The 16,584-nt window shown below is 49.7% G+C and overlaps 2 protein-coding genes across 6 annotated transcripts in view; one reads left to right on the top strand and one right to left on the bottom strand.

Annotated features, from left to right (window-relative positions):
• LOC128060209 (NADH-cytochrome b5 reductase 2) lies at positions 1–9,134 on the top strand. The gene is made up of 9 exons (XM_052652551.1): positions 1–87; positions 1,579–1,722; positions 1,968–2,040; positions 5,030–5,136; positions 5,411–5,540; positions 6,065–6,148; positions 6,845–6,930; positions 7,951–8,050; positions 8,941–9,134. Exons 2-9 carry the CDS (start codon positions 1,654–1,656, stop codon positions 9,111–9,113), a joined length of 822 nt encoding a protein of 273 aa, XP_052508511.1. The 5' UTR covers positions 1–87; positions 1,579–1,653; the 3' UTR covers positions 9,114–9,134.
• A 5,696-nt stretch (positions 9,135–14,830) lies between these two features.
• PPFIBP2 (PPFIA binding protein 2) overlaps positions 14,831–16,584 on the bottom strand; it is a 155,343-nt gene continuing 153,589 nt past the window's right edge. For all 5 annotated transcript variants that reach the window (XM_052652524.1, XM_052652526.1, XM_052652530.1 and 2 more), the window contains one exon: positions 14,831–16,124. In XM_052652524.1, coding sequence (XP_052508484.1) covers positions 16,053–16,124 — 72 coding nt within the window. In that variant the 3' untranslated portion in view covers positions 14,831–16,052. The remainder of the gene's footprint in view (positions 16,125–16,584) is intronic.

The raw sequence follows: 16,584 nt of genomic DNA on the forward strand, positions 1-16,584 counted from the left end.
TTCTCCAATCCGCCCGCCGGCGGGCCTCTCGCTGGAGGGGTGGCAGGGTGGGGGGCGGATGCGGGAGCCCCGCGGAGTCCCTGGCAGGTGAGTGCCAAGGCCTCACTGGCTTGCCTCGAAGGGTGTGGGTGTATCCTGGGTGCTAAGGTAACGGAGTATCCCAAATCAGCTGTTAGGGAACTCAGCTGGGGCCCTCGCTTGGTGGCAGGGAGTGCCTTTTCCACTCGGGTTTGCATAGGCGAGTATAAGGCACAAGCTTGATTCAGTGGCCAAAGAATGGAGAAGAGGGAACTAAGTTCACAGATCAACTCCTTGCCCACCTGGCAGTGTGTATTTAAAGGGTAACAAGGATAAAACGCATTAGTCTATGGGGAAGGGGCAGGGCTTTTTATGAGGGAGTGGGGTGCTACCGCCTTTTTATCCATATTTGGTCCTTAATGTCTGGTCCTGGCTATCAGTGCTGTGCTGTTCTTAGTCGCTCAGTCATGTCCTACTCTTTGTGAGCCCACTAGGCTCCCCTGTCCATGGGGATTCTCCAGGCAAGAATACTGGAGTGGGTTGCCATGCATTCCTCCAGGGGAACTTCCCATCCCAGGGATCAAACCCAGGCTCTCGCATTGCAGGCAGATTCTTTACTCTCTGAGCCACAAGGGAAGCCCAAGAATACTGGAGTGGGCAGCCTATCCCTTCTGCAGGGGATCTTCCTGACCCAGGAATCAAACAGTGATCTCCTGCATTGCAGGTGGATTCTTTACCAGCTGAGCTACCAGGGAAGCCCAGCTACTAATAGGTGTGTCATTTAATATGCTCATATAGCAAAATGAGGACTCAGGGTCTGCTGGAGGTCAGATTCATTGCCATTGTGGTCTCAACTGGTTCCATCTGTTTTTTTCTTTTTTGCCTTTTGTGTGTGCATATAACTTCCTTTATCTCTGAACCCTTCAACTTAAAGATTTATGTCCACTCCTGCTAAGGGTGGGTAGGGTGGGGGTTGGCAGGTTGTGAGCAAGGACACTCTTGCTAAGGGTGGGAGTTGGTGGATTCTGAGCAAAGACCTGGAGCAGCTCTGGCACCGGGGGTACTCACCCCACCCCTACCTCTGCCTTAGCCGGACGTGGAAGGAGGGAGTAGGGGAGGGGAGCCCTATACCTCTTAGATATCAACAGCTAATCCCCCCTCTTTAGCTCTGTCCCTGAGGATTGAGCCCTTCATTCCAAATTGTGTATTAGAAGCACCCCCTCCACCTCAAGGGAGAGACTTCCAGGGCTTGCACCCTAGACTGTAGACAAAATAGAGCTAGATGGGCTTGAAATGTCTGGTGACATTAGCACTCCTGGGCCATCTGGCTGGGAGTTTAACACCTCCCAGCTAGTCTGATCTGCAGCTGGCCCCTCCCCACACTCAGGTCCCCCGGAGGCTCAGCCCGCCTTCCATTCTGGCGCCTTTACTTCTGCCTAGTTTCAGGCACAGTCCAGCTTCACACATGCCTTTGGTGTGGAGAGGGTTCCGCCGAGCCTGAGGGCTGTGCTGCCCAAGGCAGGCAGGACCTGAGGGCCCTGCTCACATTGTGTCCGGTAGGACCCGTCCCTGCTCTTTGCTGTCACTGTTATTGGGATCACTGTGCTCCTGCTTGCCCTGAAGAGCAAGAACGTGATGAAGAGTCGTCACATCACCTTACAGAACTCTGATACCAAGTACCCACTGCCTTTGATTGAGAAAGAGGTGATGGGGCAGCCCTCCCCCTCTGCTGTCAGGGATGGGGATGGGGTGATGTGAGAGGAAGACAAGGTGTGGGGCATGTGGTGGCTGGAGAGGCCAGGGCAGTGGGGTGGGCATTCGTGGCCCCTGGTTTGCTCTCCAGAGCATACACATGTCTGTGTATGTGTGTGGAGAGCTCCTTTCCCAGGCATCTGAGCTGCCCAGCAAGACTTCCAGAAAGCTGACAGAGCCTGTCTCTACTTTATCAGCAAATCAGCCACAACACTCGGAGGTTTCGCTTTGGACTGCCCTCCCTGGACCATGCCTTAGGGCTTCCTGTAGGTGAGTGGGGTTTTGTCACCACCGGGACCTGGGTGCTGCAGGCACTCTGCTCCCATCAGAAACTCGGCTGAGGTGCAGAGGTTACCCTGCTACCTTGCTTGAGCCACATAAGCTCAGAGAGCTGGGGAGATGGGCTTGGGGACAGTCCATTCCCCTTCTCATTGTTCCATGTGGGCTGACACAGCACTGATACTGTGATGAGCATTGAAAAGAAGCGACTCTAGAGTCAGAATGTCTAAGATCCCATTGTCAGCTCCTTGCTGGGAAAGTGTAGACAAGTCCCTCACGTCTCTGAGCCTCTGTCTATAAAATGGGGCTTCCCAGGCCTGTCTGCCACTGGGTATTGTGAGAAGTGATGGATGGATGTGAAATTCAAACTGTAAAGTGCTGTGCACTTGGGAGGGATGGGCGGAATTGATGTTCCCCTACTGTAGGGAGAAAGGCCCTGAATGTTTGCAGAGGCAGGAGGAAATTGGTGTCCTCCCCCGACCCCACTACATGGATTCTCAGCGGGGGCTTCAGACCCATGCACACACAGAGGTACCCATTGTGGGTACGAGCCTGAACAGTCCTAGGGTTCCGAGTTAATACGGTTTCTAATCTGTACCACCAGGCTTCCCAGGGGGCACAGTGGTAAAGAAGCCGCCTGCCAATCCAGGAGATGCAGGTTTGATCCCTGGGTCAGGAAGATCCCTTGGAGTAGGAAATGGCAACCCACTCCAGTATTCTTGCCTGGAAAATCCCATGGACAGAAGAGCTTGGCAGGCTACAATCCATAGGGTCACACAGAATCGGACATGACCGAGAAACTGAGCACAGCAACGCCAATCTGTACCACTGCCAGATGGCTGAGTCCGTCTTAGTGTCTGCCAGGCCCAGAGCCTGAAACTTTGTACAAACTGCTAGTGCTGTTTGCCTTCCTGGTGGAGATCCTCATCCAGAGCCTGCTTGTCCTGTGCGCAGGGGACAGAACCTTGACGTCACCTCTTCAAGTGAGGCAATGACCCACCAGGCAGTGAGCCTGGCCCCTGAGCCTCCTTGCTTCTTCCTCTCTGCTTCAGCCCTAAGAGCTGAGTGTCAGCTTGCTTTCCAGCCCTCTGCCTGGCCTCTGAGGCCAGTCCTATTGGCAAGAAAGCTAAAGAATGAACACCTTTGAGAAGTAGAATTTCTTAGAAACTGCCATGACCCACTCTCCTCAGTCCTGGTGTGGGCAGTGCACAGTTAGTGGGAAACGTAGTTTAGAGGCTTCTGGGAGAGTCGGCTATGAAGACTCAGGGAGTGCTCATGCATCCCAGCTCTGCTGAAATGAAGCTGGTCAGAGATGGGGGCTTGGGACCAGTTATGGACCCATTTTCCTTGAGGTTGCTGCCACGCCAGGCCCAGGTTGTCTGCCTCTGAAAGAGCCTTTCTGAGGTTTCCAGCATCAAATGAGTTCTCAGCAAGAAGCTGCTGCAGGTGTTTATTCCTGGGTATCCCTGGTGACCAACCAGGCCATAGCCAGAGACATTGAGCTAGTCCTTTTTTAAATTTTATTGAAGTAAAGTTGATTTACAATGTTCTGTTAATTTCAAAGTGACAGTTTTATATCTTCTTCTTCATATTCTTTCGCATGATGGTTTATCACAGGATATTAAGTATAGTTTGCTGTGCTATACAGTAAGTCCTCGTTGTCTATCCATCCTAAGCCTGTTCTTTCTTAACCCATAGTCAGGCTTTAGGGCCCCTCAAAGACGTTGGTTTATGCCCCCTCCATCCTTTTCCTCCTTCCCCCTGGATCTCTGCTTCTGTCTGCATATTCTCTGTTGTCCTGTGCACACACGGCTTGTCCTCCCTCAGATACTCTCGCACAGAACTTCCTCTTGCCCTTGCCTCTTGCCATCTCTTGATTGCAGCTTTTGACCTCACCACTATTGCCTTGTCACTTAAGTCTTCCAGGTTGGATCCAACAGAAACCTGAGTGGCCCAGCTCATCATGTGTTGCTGAATCCATAGGACTCTGGCCACCGTGATCTGCTCATGTCTACCTCGGAGAGGCAGAATTACGTGGTTCAAAACTTCACTCTGCCCTTCAGCAGAGCCATGGGCCAGGGAGACAGTGCTTCTGCTGGAACTCATGGTCTATGGATATCTAAATCCTGAGGCTCCACATACCTGTAAGCCCAGGCCTGCTCCATCCCAGGCAGCAGGATACAGATGAGGGGGCTGTGATTCATTCATAGACCCCAGGGATACATCCAGTCTAGGAAGAAATGACTTTATGAAGGCAGCATGTTTTGCTTAAAAAACGAAACATTTTTCTATAATTTTTAATACTCAGCCTCCAACTTTAGTTAGCTCTTCCTGCTCCACAGAGTACTTGGACGCAGTAAGCACAATGACAGAGTCAGGGCAGGTGTATGGGGTGAAGTGACTTGTTCAGGGTTGCACATGTGGTGATAAGGGCAGGCCTAGGATCCAGGCATCCTGGACTTGGACTCCTTCCCTTCTTGGTCCTCCTCCCATGCACCCTGCCACACTGTGCACCCCCTCACCCCTGTAAGCGCAACCCTTTAGAGCAGGAGTCCCCAGCCATGATCAGGTACTGGTCCATGGCCTGTTAGGACCCGGGCTGCACAGCAGGAGGTGAGCGGTAGGCCAGCGAGTGGAGCTTTGTCTATTTACAGCCGCTCCCCATCGCTCACATTATTGCCTGAGCTCTGCCTCCTGTCAGATCAGCAGCGGCATTAGATTCCCATAGGAACCCAAATCCTAGCCCTAAAGTCACGGTGGAATATCCTGCGATTGCCACAAAATGGAAATAAAGTGCACAATAAAGGTAATGTGCTTAAATCATCCCCAGACCACTCTCCTGCCCTGGTCTGTGGAAAATTTGTCTTCCACAAAACCAGTCCCTAGTGCCAAACAGGTTGGGGACCGCTGCTTTAGAGAAACCCTTGGTCCTGTTTAGGCTGGCCCTGCTCAGTCTTAACATGTGGTGTCTTTTCTGTAGGTAACTATGTTCATCTCTTGGCCAAAATTGACGGTGTTCTGGTGGTCAGGGCTTACACGCCTGTGTCCAGTGATGACGACCTAGGCTTTGTGGACTTAATCATCAAGGTAAAGGATGCCTGCCACGTCCAGCTGCCTCACTGTCGCAAGCCTGTTCAGGGCCGTGGGTGGAGAAGGGGTGCATGCGCTGGACAGGGCTTCCGGGCAGTGGCATTTAACAGTGAAGCTGTCGCCCTAGTGAAGTCTTCAGGGGTTGCTCAGAGCAACCGTGAGCACAGTGGATTTGCTCCTGACAGTTTCTGGTAGCAAATATATTCCTGAGTTGTATGTGGCTGCAGTCTCGGGTCTAAAGGTGTGAAAACTGTGCTGCTTTATTTTTCAGATCTACTTCAAAAATGTGCATCCTGATCACCCAGAAGGGGGGAAGATGACTCAGTACTTGGAGAACATGAAAATTGGGGACACCATCCTTTTTCAAGGGCCATCTGGGAGCCTGTTCTATCATGGGTCAGGTACTGAGAGCTTCACACTAGGCCTCCAGCTGGGAGGAATATCCCCACTCTTGTTGCATCATTCTAGAAAACGCCTAAGATTTGAGTCACATGCTCTTGTCCTTGAAGTCTTCATACATTCATTCACATACCCACTTTATGAGATTATAAGGTTCATGAAGGTAAAGGGGTGATTTGGTATTTCCTCATCACTGTATCTCCAGCACAATGCCTGATACACAAAAGGCACTTGGCTGTTGCTGAAAAGTGGATAAAGGGTTGATGGGTGGAAGGAATGCACACCCATCCATTTACTCACACACTCGTCACTTACTCATTCACTAGCTTGGGTGAGAGTGCTCTGTGAGGCTCCATGTTATCTTCAGCATGCCTTCCTCCTTCCTCAGGAGAAAAGATAGTTACTCCCCAAGAATGCCCCAGCTCTGTTCCCGCTTTGGGCCCTGGTGGACCAGGGCTGGCTGAGGAGGCCCACGATGATGTTCGTGCAAGCTGTAGACATGAGAAGTACCCTCTTGTGATTTCAGGGAAGTTTGTATTCAAACCATACAAAACGAGTGAGCCTGAAACTAAACTGGTGCATCAGCTGGGAATGATTGCTGGGGGCACAGGTAAGGGGCTACTGGGGGCTTCATCCACAGGGTGAACCCTGAGACCTTTCTCACTTTGGAGTCATGGTCCTGGAAGAGGCGATGTAAGAGATTCTTTCCCTGGCTGTTTGAAATGGGGATGCAAAGTCAATGGCAGTTCTTGACTCTGACCTTGGATGCCCTGCTCCCCTTAACCAACATGGGGGCTACACCAGGAGCCCCTGGAGCTTCTAAGGTGAGTTTGGGGGGCAGGCTGGGCCAGCCCACACATGGGCTCCCAAGGGCTCCTGGATCTTATTCAAGCCTGATACTCCCTATCCCTTGAAAATGAATGCCTGACAGATGAGAACAATCATGTAATGTGAACTACTACGCGCCAGGCACCATAATGGGCATTAAAAAAAACGATCACATTTACTTGTCATTGGTTCTGTTTTACAAATGAGGACACTAAAAACCTCAGACAGTGAGGGAGCAGGACGTAAAATGCAGTCCAGTTTCAAAGCCGATGCTGCCGTGTGAAACTGAGAAGGGCTTTTGATGGACTGTTGCGTTAGAAGAGAAGCCAAGATGAAGGGCAGTGCTGCACGTTGAGTTCTGGGCACAGAAGTGAGAAAAGTAATCGAGATCAAGGGAACCTGTGAAGCTGCTGCTGAGCAGGGACGGTGGGCATCAGAGGGGGAGGGGAAGCCGGCCTGCGTGCTCACTGTGTTCCAGGGATCACACCCATGCTGCAGCTCATCCGCTGCGTCACCAGGAGGCCCAGTGACAAGACCGTGATGTCCCTCATCTTCGCCAACCAGGTCAGTTCTGCTGAGTCAGCCCTGAACAGGGGAATAATGTTCCACTGTTTGCGGCCCCTCCCTGCTCACTGAGCTCCTGCTAATCTGTGCCTGTGGCTGTGGAAGGGCTTCTGGGCTCAAGCAGGGCCGCTGGAAGCCAGAGAAACTGACTCTAGGCCTGTTTTTCCATTTGTTTGTTTGTTTTTTTTAACTGTCTCCCCAACCAACCATAAGCACTAAGCTTTCCTTCTTTAATACATAGTTCTGTGCTTTTCCCCAATACAAAATCATAGAGGCCTTTAGTGGAAATTTCAGGGAATACAGAAGCATATAAATACTTTACTTCATTTTTTTGTCCTATTACGTGCTGTGTAGTCACAATCATAGGCTTCCATTTTTCCCACTCAGCATTACCTCACAGGCATTTTCCTCTCATTATGACTTTGTAAATACTTTTATCAGTCTATATCAAGTTGCACCATCATTTACTAAATTTCCTTTTCCAGGCTACTCTCAGTTTTCATGGTTATAAATGATACAGTGATAAATAACTGTGCCTAGGCTCGATCACACTTAGATTATTTTCTTAAACAGAATCCTAGACGTGAAATTGTTAGGTCAAGGATTGTGACGAGTTTTAAGGTCCAGGACTCGTGTGCAGCAAATCTCTGAGCCTGCAACAGATCTTTTGGCTTTGCTCACTTTCCCTGGTGGAGGCTACAGCCTCTGCCTCCCTCTGCGGTAGCTCTCCTGGCTTTGCCTTGCCTGGCACTCAAGGTGGATGTAGGAGCTGGGCCGGGATGCCCAGTGCTCAGACACAGCCTTCCAGGTGGAGGGCAGTCACCCACCGCTTCCTTCCACCAGAGAGTGTTTGTTGTGCCGGAGCCTCAGCAGAACTTGTTGCCCCGGAGTCTGCAGGTAGCACTCAAGCTAGTACTGGATGACTGGCACAGGAATGTGCGGACCCACGTGCTTAGTGTGGGGAACAAGTAGGATGCCCTGGAGGAGCTCGGCTCATGCTGCTTTTTTTTTTTTCCCTAGACAGAGGAGGATATCTTGATGAGAAACGAGCTTGAAGAAGTTGCCAGAACTCATCCAACGCAGTTCAACCTGTGGTACACACTGGACAGGCCTCCTGTTGGTATGGTCCCCTTTTGTCCCCACCATGGGTCAGCTCCAGCCTTGGACCCAACCAGTCCCTGGGTTGGTTGATTGGTTGTGAGCTTGGTGGCTGAGGCCTTGGGCTATGTCCCTACTGGGAAATGCAGGAATTTGAGGGAAAGACGATTTGGGCTGACTTGTTTGTAAGGGCAGGAGAGGGTAGGTGTCCAGCATCTCAGCGGCACTCCACACACTGCCCCGTGACATCAGAGGGATCCCTGGGTTACGCTGAGCACCCACTCCACACAGCATCCCACAGAGTCATCACTCACTGCATCCAGTATGGAGACTTACCCCTTCACCTGGCACCGTTCACCTCACCTAGGACAGCAGTCCTTGCAAGTTGAACCGCAGACAGCGGCTGCAGCCCCAGCCAGCACCCAGCGGCCGCAGTGTACACCGCACCCTGCAGAGACCTCACACCGCTGGCAGGCTGCCTCTCCCACACAGCACTTAGGCCTGCCTTGTCATAGAGCTCTCTGGCCAGCAGAGGGCGCCACCCAACTGAGCTGGCCCGCAAACACCACTGCGTCCTCTGCCGGGCACAGTTCCCGCTCTCTGCCTGGATTCACCCTACACGTGGGTGCATCTGTCTCACTGTGCTGTTCACCCTCGTCAGTGCTTACAGCCGACAAACACCAGCCAGGGACTCAGAATCCCAGCAGTGAGCCTGCGATCTGGGGTAAATACTTAAGAGGGCTGCCTGGACCCACCCACATCCTCTACTCTCGAGTTTCTGCAGAAAACAGCAGCACAGATGCCTAAGCTTTGGCCAACAAAGCTCCCAGGCTTAAGGGAGGGCAGGTAGGAGGCCTGGGGTCAAGGATGCAAACTGGCTCCGCCAACAGCTTTTCTATGCTTAAACCTCAGACTGGAAGTACAGCTCAGGCTTCATTACCAAGGACATGATCAAGGAGCACCTCCCTCCCCCTGGGGAGTCCACGCTCATCCTGGTGTGTGGCCCACCACCCCTGATCCAGACAGCTGCGCACCCTAACCTGAAGAAACTGGGTTATACCAAGGACATGATTTTCACCTACTAAAGCCTCTCTTGCTCTTTCCTGATTTGCCTGGTCCTGTTCATGGTTCACGGTGAGCTCAGCTTCACCACGTTAACCTGGGAAGTATCCAAAGACCCTTGTCATGTACCCTCGGGTATGCTGGTACTCCTCTCTTTTGGTGTGGGCCTAAGAAAAAGGTTCGAGAGGCAGGAGATAAAGGGGCTTCTGGCGCCTCCTTGCCTGGTGAAGTTTGAAGGAACTCCCTTTCAGTATCTTTTCCCATAGTTCAGTGAGATAAAATTCAGTGCAAGGCAGATAGCCCATGAGTGTGGGTCTGAGGGTGACCCGCTGGACAGGTAGAAGGCCTTGGCTTGCTCCACATGTGAACTGGCATCTTGTGTCCTTGGGAGGTCAGAACTGTCAAAAAATGCTGGGGCAGAACTCCAGGAGAATCCATGTGGGGTCACGTCAACTTGTGATAATTTCTCTTGACCCCATTCTTCCTAGAGTGCAGTTTTTAAGGCCAGACCTATTAGAGTGCTCAGGCACCCTCCGCATGCACGCTCCCTTCTCTTTTAAGAGACCCTGAAATGTGAATGGTGTTTAAAATACACATCAGGGCAGTAGTCAAGGTGGGCCCCAGGAATCCTAGGTTCCTTGTACTTGGCACAACAAATGGAGGTAAGAGGTGCGTCTTTGTTAGCATTCTCTAAATGCCAAGTCCTATTCTGGAGTGGTGGGTGGGTTAGGGGTGGTTATTACAAACACCTATATATTAACTTTGTATCCTTCAACTTTACTGAATTCACTGATGACCTCCAGTAACGTGGTCCTGCCTTTAGTACTTTCTATATAGAGTCATCTGCAACAGTGACAGTTTTAATTCTTTTTCAGTTTGGATTCCTTTTATTTCCTTTTTCTTTGATTGCTGCAGCTGGGACTTCCAAAACACTTGAATAAAAGAGGTGAGAATGGATATCTTTGTTTTGTTCCTGATCTTAGAGGGAATGCTGTCAGCTTTTCACTGTTGACTATGACGTTAGCTATACCTAGCCATGAAAAGCTATGCATAGCCTTTATTATGTTTATGTATATTCCTTCTATGCCCACTTTCTGGAGAATTTTTATCAAATGGATGTTCAGTTTTATCAAAAGCTTTTTGTGCATCTATTGAGATGATCCTGTGGTTTTTATTCTTCAGTTTGTGAATGTGGTGTATCTCACTGATTTGTAGATACTGAAAAAAATCTCTGCAGCCCTTGGATAGTTCCCACTTCATCATGGTGTACAATCCTTTTAACGTATTGTTGGGGGTAGGTTTGCTAGTATTTTGCTGAGAACTTTTGCAGCTATGCTCATCAGTGATAAGTGTTTCTAATTTTCTTTTTTTGTGATAATTTTGTCTGATTTTCATTATCAGGATAACAATTGCCTCATAGAATGAGTTCAGATGTGTTCCTTTGTCTCCGATTTTTTGGAATAGTTTCAGAAGGGTAAGTGTTATCTCTTCTCTAATGTTTGATAGAATTCATGTGTGACTTTTGTTTGTTGAGGGAGATTTAAAGTTACTGATTCAAATTTCAGTACTGGTAATTGGTCTGTTCATATTTTCTTTCTTCCTGGTTCAGTCTTGAGAGATCATACCTTTCTAACTTTGTTCATTCCTTCCAGATTGTCCTTTTTGTTGGCTCATAGTTGCTTGAAATAGCCTCTTGCAATCCTTCGCATTTCCATGGTGTCAGTTGTTAACTTTCATTTCTGACTTTACTGATTTAGGCTTCTGTTTTTTTCTTGATGAGTCTTGGTAAAGGTTTAGCAATTTTTGTGTATCTTTTCAAAGAACCAGGTTTCAGTTTCACTGATATTTCCTATTTTTTTGTAGCCTCCATTTCATTTATTCCTGCTCCCATCTTTATGATTTCTTTCCTTCTGCTAATTTTGTGTTTTGTTCATTCTTCTTTCTTTAGTTGCTTTAGGTGCAAGGTTAGGTTGTTTGAGAACTTTTGTTCCCTGAGGTAAGCTTGTATCACTATAAACTTCCCTCTTAAAACTGCTTTTGCTGCATCGCAGGGTTTTGGAACATTGTGTTTTCATATTTGTGTCTAGGTATTTATTTCCTCTTTGATTTCTTCAGTGATCCATTGGTCGTCTCTTTCAACAGTCTTTAAGTCTGTTTCGTCTGTAAGTATTGCTACTCCAGCTTCCTTTTGATTTCCACTTGCATGGTGTGTCTTTTCTCCTCCTCTCACTTTCAGTCTGTGAGTGACCCTAGATTTGAAAGGAACCTCTTGTAGGCAGCAAACACGAATCATCTTTTTCTGTCCATTCAGCCAGTCTGTGTCTTTAGACCATTTGCACTTAAAGTAATTATCAACATATATTTTCTTACTGCCATTGTGTTGCTTTGGATTTGTTTTTGAAGGTCTTTTTTTCCCCCTTCTTTTGTTCTCTTGTGACTTGATGACTATCTTAAGTGTTATATTTGGAGTCCTTTGTGTGTATTTATTGGAGAAGGAAATGGCAGCCCACTCCAGTATTCTTGCCTGGAGAATCCCAGAGACAGAGGAGCCTAGTGGGCTGCCGTCCATGGGGTCGCACACAGTTGGACACGACTGAAGTGACTTAGCAGCAGCAGTAGCAGTGTGTATTTATATTATAGAATTTTGGTTTGCAGTTACCTTGAGAGTTTTGTACAGCAGTCTGTATGTATATATGATTAAGCTGTTGATCTCTTTCAACTGCATTTTAAATACCCTGCATTTGTACTTTCCCCACCCTTACAATTACTCTTGATATTTTACATCTAGTTGTTTGGTTTATCCCTTAATTGCTTATTGTGGATAGAGATGACTTTACTACTTTTGTTTTTTATCATCCCTACTAGCTTTGTGGGAGGCTGATTTCATACCTTTACTGTATGTTTGCCTTTACTGTTGAGTTTTTCATTCCATAATTTTCTTATTTACGCTGGCAGCCTTTTCTTTTTCCACTAGACATGTTCCTTTAATATTTCTTATAAAGCTAGTTTGGTGATGAATTCTTTTAGCTTTTGCTTGTCTTTAAAGTTTTTGACTTCTTCAAATCTGAATGACAGCTTTGGTGGGTAGAGTATTCTTGGCTGCGTTTTCCCTTTCACACTTTAAATGTATCATGCCACTCCCTTCTGACCTGCAGAGTTTCTGCTAAAAAATTAGCTAATAATATTTTTATGGGAGTTCCCTTTAATGTTATTTGCTGCTTTTAGTATTCTCTCTTTAGCTTTAATTTTTGTCATTTTGACAACGTGTCTTGCTGTTTCTCTTTGGGGGGCTCTGCATTTCCTGGACTTGGGTGACTCTCTTCCCAGGTTAGGGAGATTTTCAGCTATTCTCTCTTCAAATATTTTCTCGAGCCCTTTCCCTCTTCAGGACCCCAGTAATGCAAATATTAGTGTGCTTGATGTTGTCCCAGAGTTCTCTTAAACTCACCTCATTTCATTCTTTTCCCTTTTTTTCTTTTCAGCAGTGGTGGTTTCCTCTGCCACCTCATTCTGTCTGAATTACTATTTGTATGTAAGTGGTAGGTTAGTTACATTTCTTGACCTTGGAGAAGTGGCCTTGTGTAGGAAGCATCCTTGCGGTATATTCCTCTCCTTACCCAAGCTATATGTTCTAGGGTTCCCCCTAAGAGGGCAGCATGGGTCTTTATGTTGTGGCGCACTGGGCTTGGATGGCCCCCTGGTCTGGTTGGGTGTGGTAACCCAAGGAGGCCCCAGGGCTAGTGCTGGCTCACTGGTGGGCAGAATCAGGGTCACAAAGACCCTGGGGCTGTTGCCCACCTACTGACAGATGAAACCAGTTCCTGGGGTTAGGGCCAGACTACTGGTAAGCAGAGCAAGGTCCTGAAGTCTGACTGTTGGGCCAAGGACCCTAGAGCTTGAGGTCATTGGTTCCTAACACAGTTGGGCTTGGGACCTGGGGTGTCCTGAAAGGCTGTGTTGGTCTATTAGTGCTCAGGGCCCACCTGGTCCCAGGGTACAGTCTGGCTTGCATTGGGGAATTGTAGTTTTCTTGCTTTACAAGCCAGGTCTTAGCCTGGCGAGTTGGGCTATGTTGAGGGGTGAACCCAGAGGCAGTTGTGGGCTCCTTAGTCTTTAGATAGCCTGTCTGCTGATAGGTGAGGCTGTGTTCCTTTAGCTACTAAGCCAAGCTGTCAGCTGCCACCATCAACCATGTTCAAGCTCCTGAATGCTTCAGGGTATGGCTTCTGCAGTTAATCCCCACTGGCTTCAGAAACAGCTGCTCTGGAGAGATCTGACCAGAGCCCTGGGCTTGGCGGCCTGACGTGTGGCTCAGAACTCTTGCTCTTGTGGGAGAATCTCTCTAATATAATTATTCCCTAGTCTGGGTCGCCCGCCGTGGGGAGGTGGTATGGGATTTGACTGTACTGAAAGTCCATCCTTCCTACCTCTTTTGTCGTGGTTCCTTCTTCATATCGTTAACTGTAGAGGATCTCTACAGTCTTTTTTTATCGATGGTTGTTCTGCAGACAGTTGTGATTTTGGTGTGCCCGTGAGAGCAGGTGCGCTCTGGGTCTCATTACTTTGCTATCTTGGCTGCTCTCCCCTCTGCTGAGCCAGAAATCCCGTGCGGATTTTGTTCTCCAACTTACAGACGTGGAAACTTAAGATGTGAAGCTCTTGTCCCTAGGTCATTCAGCCAGTAGGTGGCAGAGCTGGGCTTCAAACTTGAGTTTAACTCCAAGTGGTTCACTTTTTGCAAAAACTGGCATAGTAGCAGCATTGTTTGAACTTGGTGTCACTGGATTTCTTACGCATGTGTACATGTGGGTAGCGGGGCAGAGTGAAGGGATACAGGAGAGAGAGAGAGGAAGACAGCTCAAGAGAATTCTCTGAAGTACAGTGGTGGCATGACACAGGTCAGTCTCTCAGAGGGCCAGTGGGGGCAGCTTGGCCTTCATCATCCACCTGTTGAGCTCATCCTCAGTGAGGTCCCTACTCAGAGAAAGACACAGTGCCGGGCACTGCACGATGAGTAAGGTAGGTCCTCCCTTCAGGTGTTTCTTTTAAACACAAATCATACCATGCCTGTCCCCTGCTTTAAACCTCTCACTGCTTCCAGTAGTCCCTCCCTGGACACTGTGTGTCTCCAAGGTCAATTCCAGGAGGCTGGCCTTTCTTGATCAGGGCTCCAGCTGACCTCACCAGATCCTTCCTTCCTTGGGCCTCTTCTCTGGATCAGTGGTCCTCAACTAGAGGGGAGCTATTGACATCTAGAGGGAGAGACCAAGGATGCTGCTAACCATCCTAGAGCACACGGGATGGCCCCAGCACAGTGACGTACCAGCCCCAAAAGACAGCAATGCAGGGGCCAAGAAGCTCCGCTCTTGTCATACCAACTTCAGGTACTTCCTTGGGCGTGCTAGGATGTTTCAGGTCTATCCGCCTGGAGTGCCTTTCCCCTCTGGCATATTTGGCCCTGACTCATCTTTCAAAATTCAAGTACCACCTCTTCCTTGAAGGCTTTTCAGTCCCCCTCCCCAGCCCTCCGTTAAAAATGACAATTTGCTCTGAGGCTGTAGACACTTCTACTGGAGCCTCTGTAATGCTCAGCACACGCTCTTGTCTGAAACAGACCTGTACTCCCACCCTGGACCATCCACACCCTCAGGCAAAGACCTTGGCATTCACCCCTGTATCCCCAGGGCTCCTTGGCCCAGAATGGAAGGTATTTAACCCGCACATGTGAGGGAATGAGACGATGGGGAAGGGCCTTACTCTTGTCTGCAGGGGCCTGTCTGTAGCCGGTGCTCAGGTCAGACAGCACCCTGGGGTGGGGACCTCCAACCCTCAGTGAAAGCCTCCTGAAAGAGGCTGGGCTGATCTGCACCTCGGCAGACAGGATTCAGCCTCGTGACAGGGAGGAGGAGAAAACTACATTCCGGTGAGGGAAAGGCAGGAGCCAAGGCTGGAGCACGGGCTCACGAATGCTGAAGATTCAGAGGGGTCTTGGGTGCTGAGGCTTTTGAAGGCTAACCTATGGTGGTTGCAGCACTGAGTTCTCAGCAGGATGAAAACAGTGCTTTGGGGAGGCACCTCCAGGGATGGTACAGAGAACACCCAGAGGGGACCAAGTGGGAGACCCCCCCCACCCCGCCGCCCCCGAGGAAGTTAGAGAGATGAGGCCAGAGCTAGCACCGCCACAGGGAGGAGTTAGGGCCGTTGCTCAGGGGGCAAGGCTGGTTGGGAGGGTGAGGTGTGGCCGCTGAGCAGGCGCCTCTCCCTGAGGTAGGACATACCTGAGATGTCTTGCAATGGAAAGGGCCTTCCACTCGAGGGAGCTGTTTGATCAGATAGATAAATTGCCTCTGAGGCTGACAAGGGAAAGGCTGCAGAGATGTCTGCTCAGGTGCTGGGAGGCCCCGCAGCCCTGAGAACCTGAGACACCACTGCAGAAAAGGGCAGCCTTGTCAAGGGAGTCCAATCCTCCTTCCCTGCTGTCACTCCAGCCAGGTTCCTGGGAACAGAAATGCACTACAAGCTTTCATACGGAAGCAGTCACGGAGGGGGCTTCCTATCCCTTCAGTCAGCTCAGAACATTCAGAATTTTTTTTTCCAGCAAAGCTTTTGTGACTCACAGCCCTTCCCCTTTGGTGTAAGTGCCCCCGGCTGTTGCTAGGGATGGCGTGAGTCATTGAGTGTGTGTGGGCATCTCACTGCCCTCCCTGCAAAAGTGCTCTACAGTCCACTTATAAAAGTACAAAAAGTACAAAAGCTGTGGTGGAGAGCACAGCACAGATTAAAAACCTGTGGGCCACCTTGTGGACATCTGTTCCACAGCCTCGCATTGTCCTGTCAGCACCCACGTCGGAGATGCCCTGGGGCCCAGTCTGGGCTCTGTGGGTGGCCGTGGGCGAGCTTCCCATCGAAGCGGACTCGGGACCCACACACGTGCCTCTCTGGGCTGCCAGCCATGAAGAGAGTCATCTCCAGTCCTCAGATCTGGGAGTGGCCAGGCGGGAGTCGGTCAGCAGCTGGTCCTGGCTCAGCATCGTCTGAAAGGACACAGCCGAAGGCCCTGCTCAACAGCATTCAACAGGTCCAGGCTGCCCTGCGGCTGCTCCAGGGTCCTGGGTTGGCCCTGATACCAGCGCCCTGTAAGTCCATGGTGTCCCAGGGACACCAACACTATCAACAGTAGATTGCTCCGACCTTTCAAGGTGCCAGCTCATGGCCACCAAAGGTCTGTCAGAAGTGAGAAGGACAAGGCTGGGTGGGTTCATTTCAGTGTGCGAGCCAAGAAAAAACAAATTGACAAAAGTGATCCTCTTTGGACTCAGGGAGAGTCCCCCAATCTTGTCTTGCCTTGGGTTCGGCCTTTATAATCTGCTCAATAAACCAGCAAAGGCCTCAGCGAGGTGGACGCTGTGGACAGTGGGCTCATGCTGGGGCAGTCCAGAACTGACTGACAGGCCCTGGGAGGCACCAGGCCTCACCAATGTGATTCTGTTCTCT

Source organism: Budorcas taxicolor, chromosome 15 (genome assembly GCF_023091745.1).
Source record: "Budorcas taxicolor isolate Tak-1 chromosome 15, Takin1.1, whole genome shotgun sequence".
Taxonomy (NCBI): domain Eukaryota; kingdom Metazoa; phylum Chordata; class Mammalia; order Artiodactyla; family Bovidae; genus Budorcas; species Budorcas taxicolor.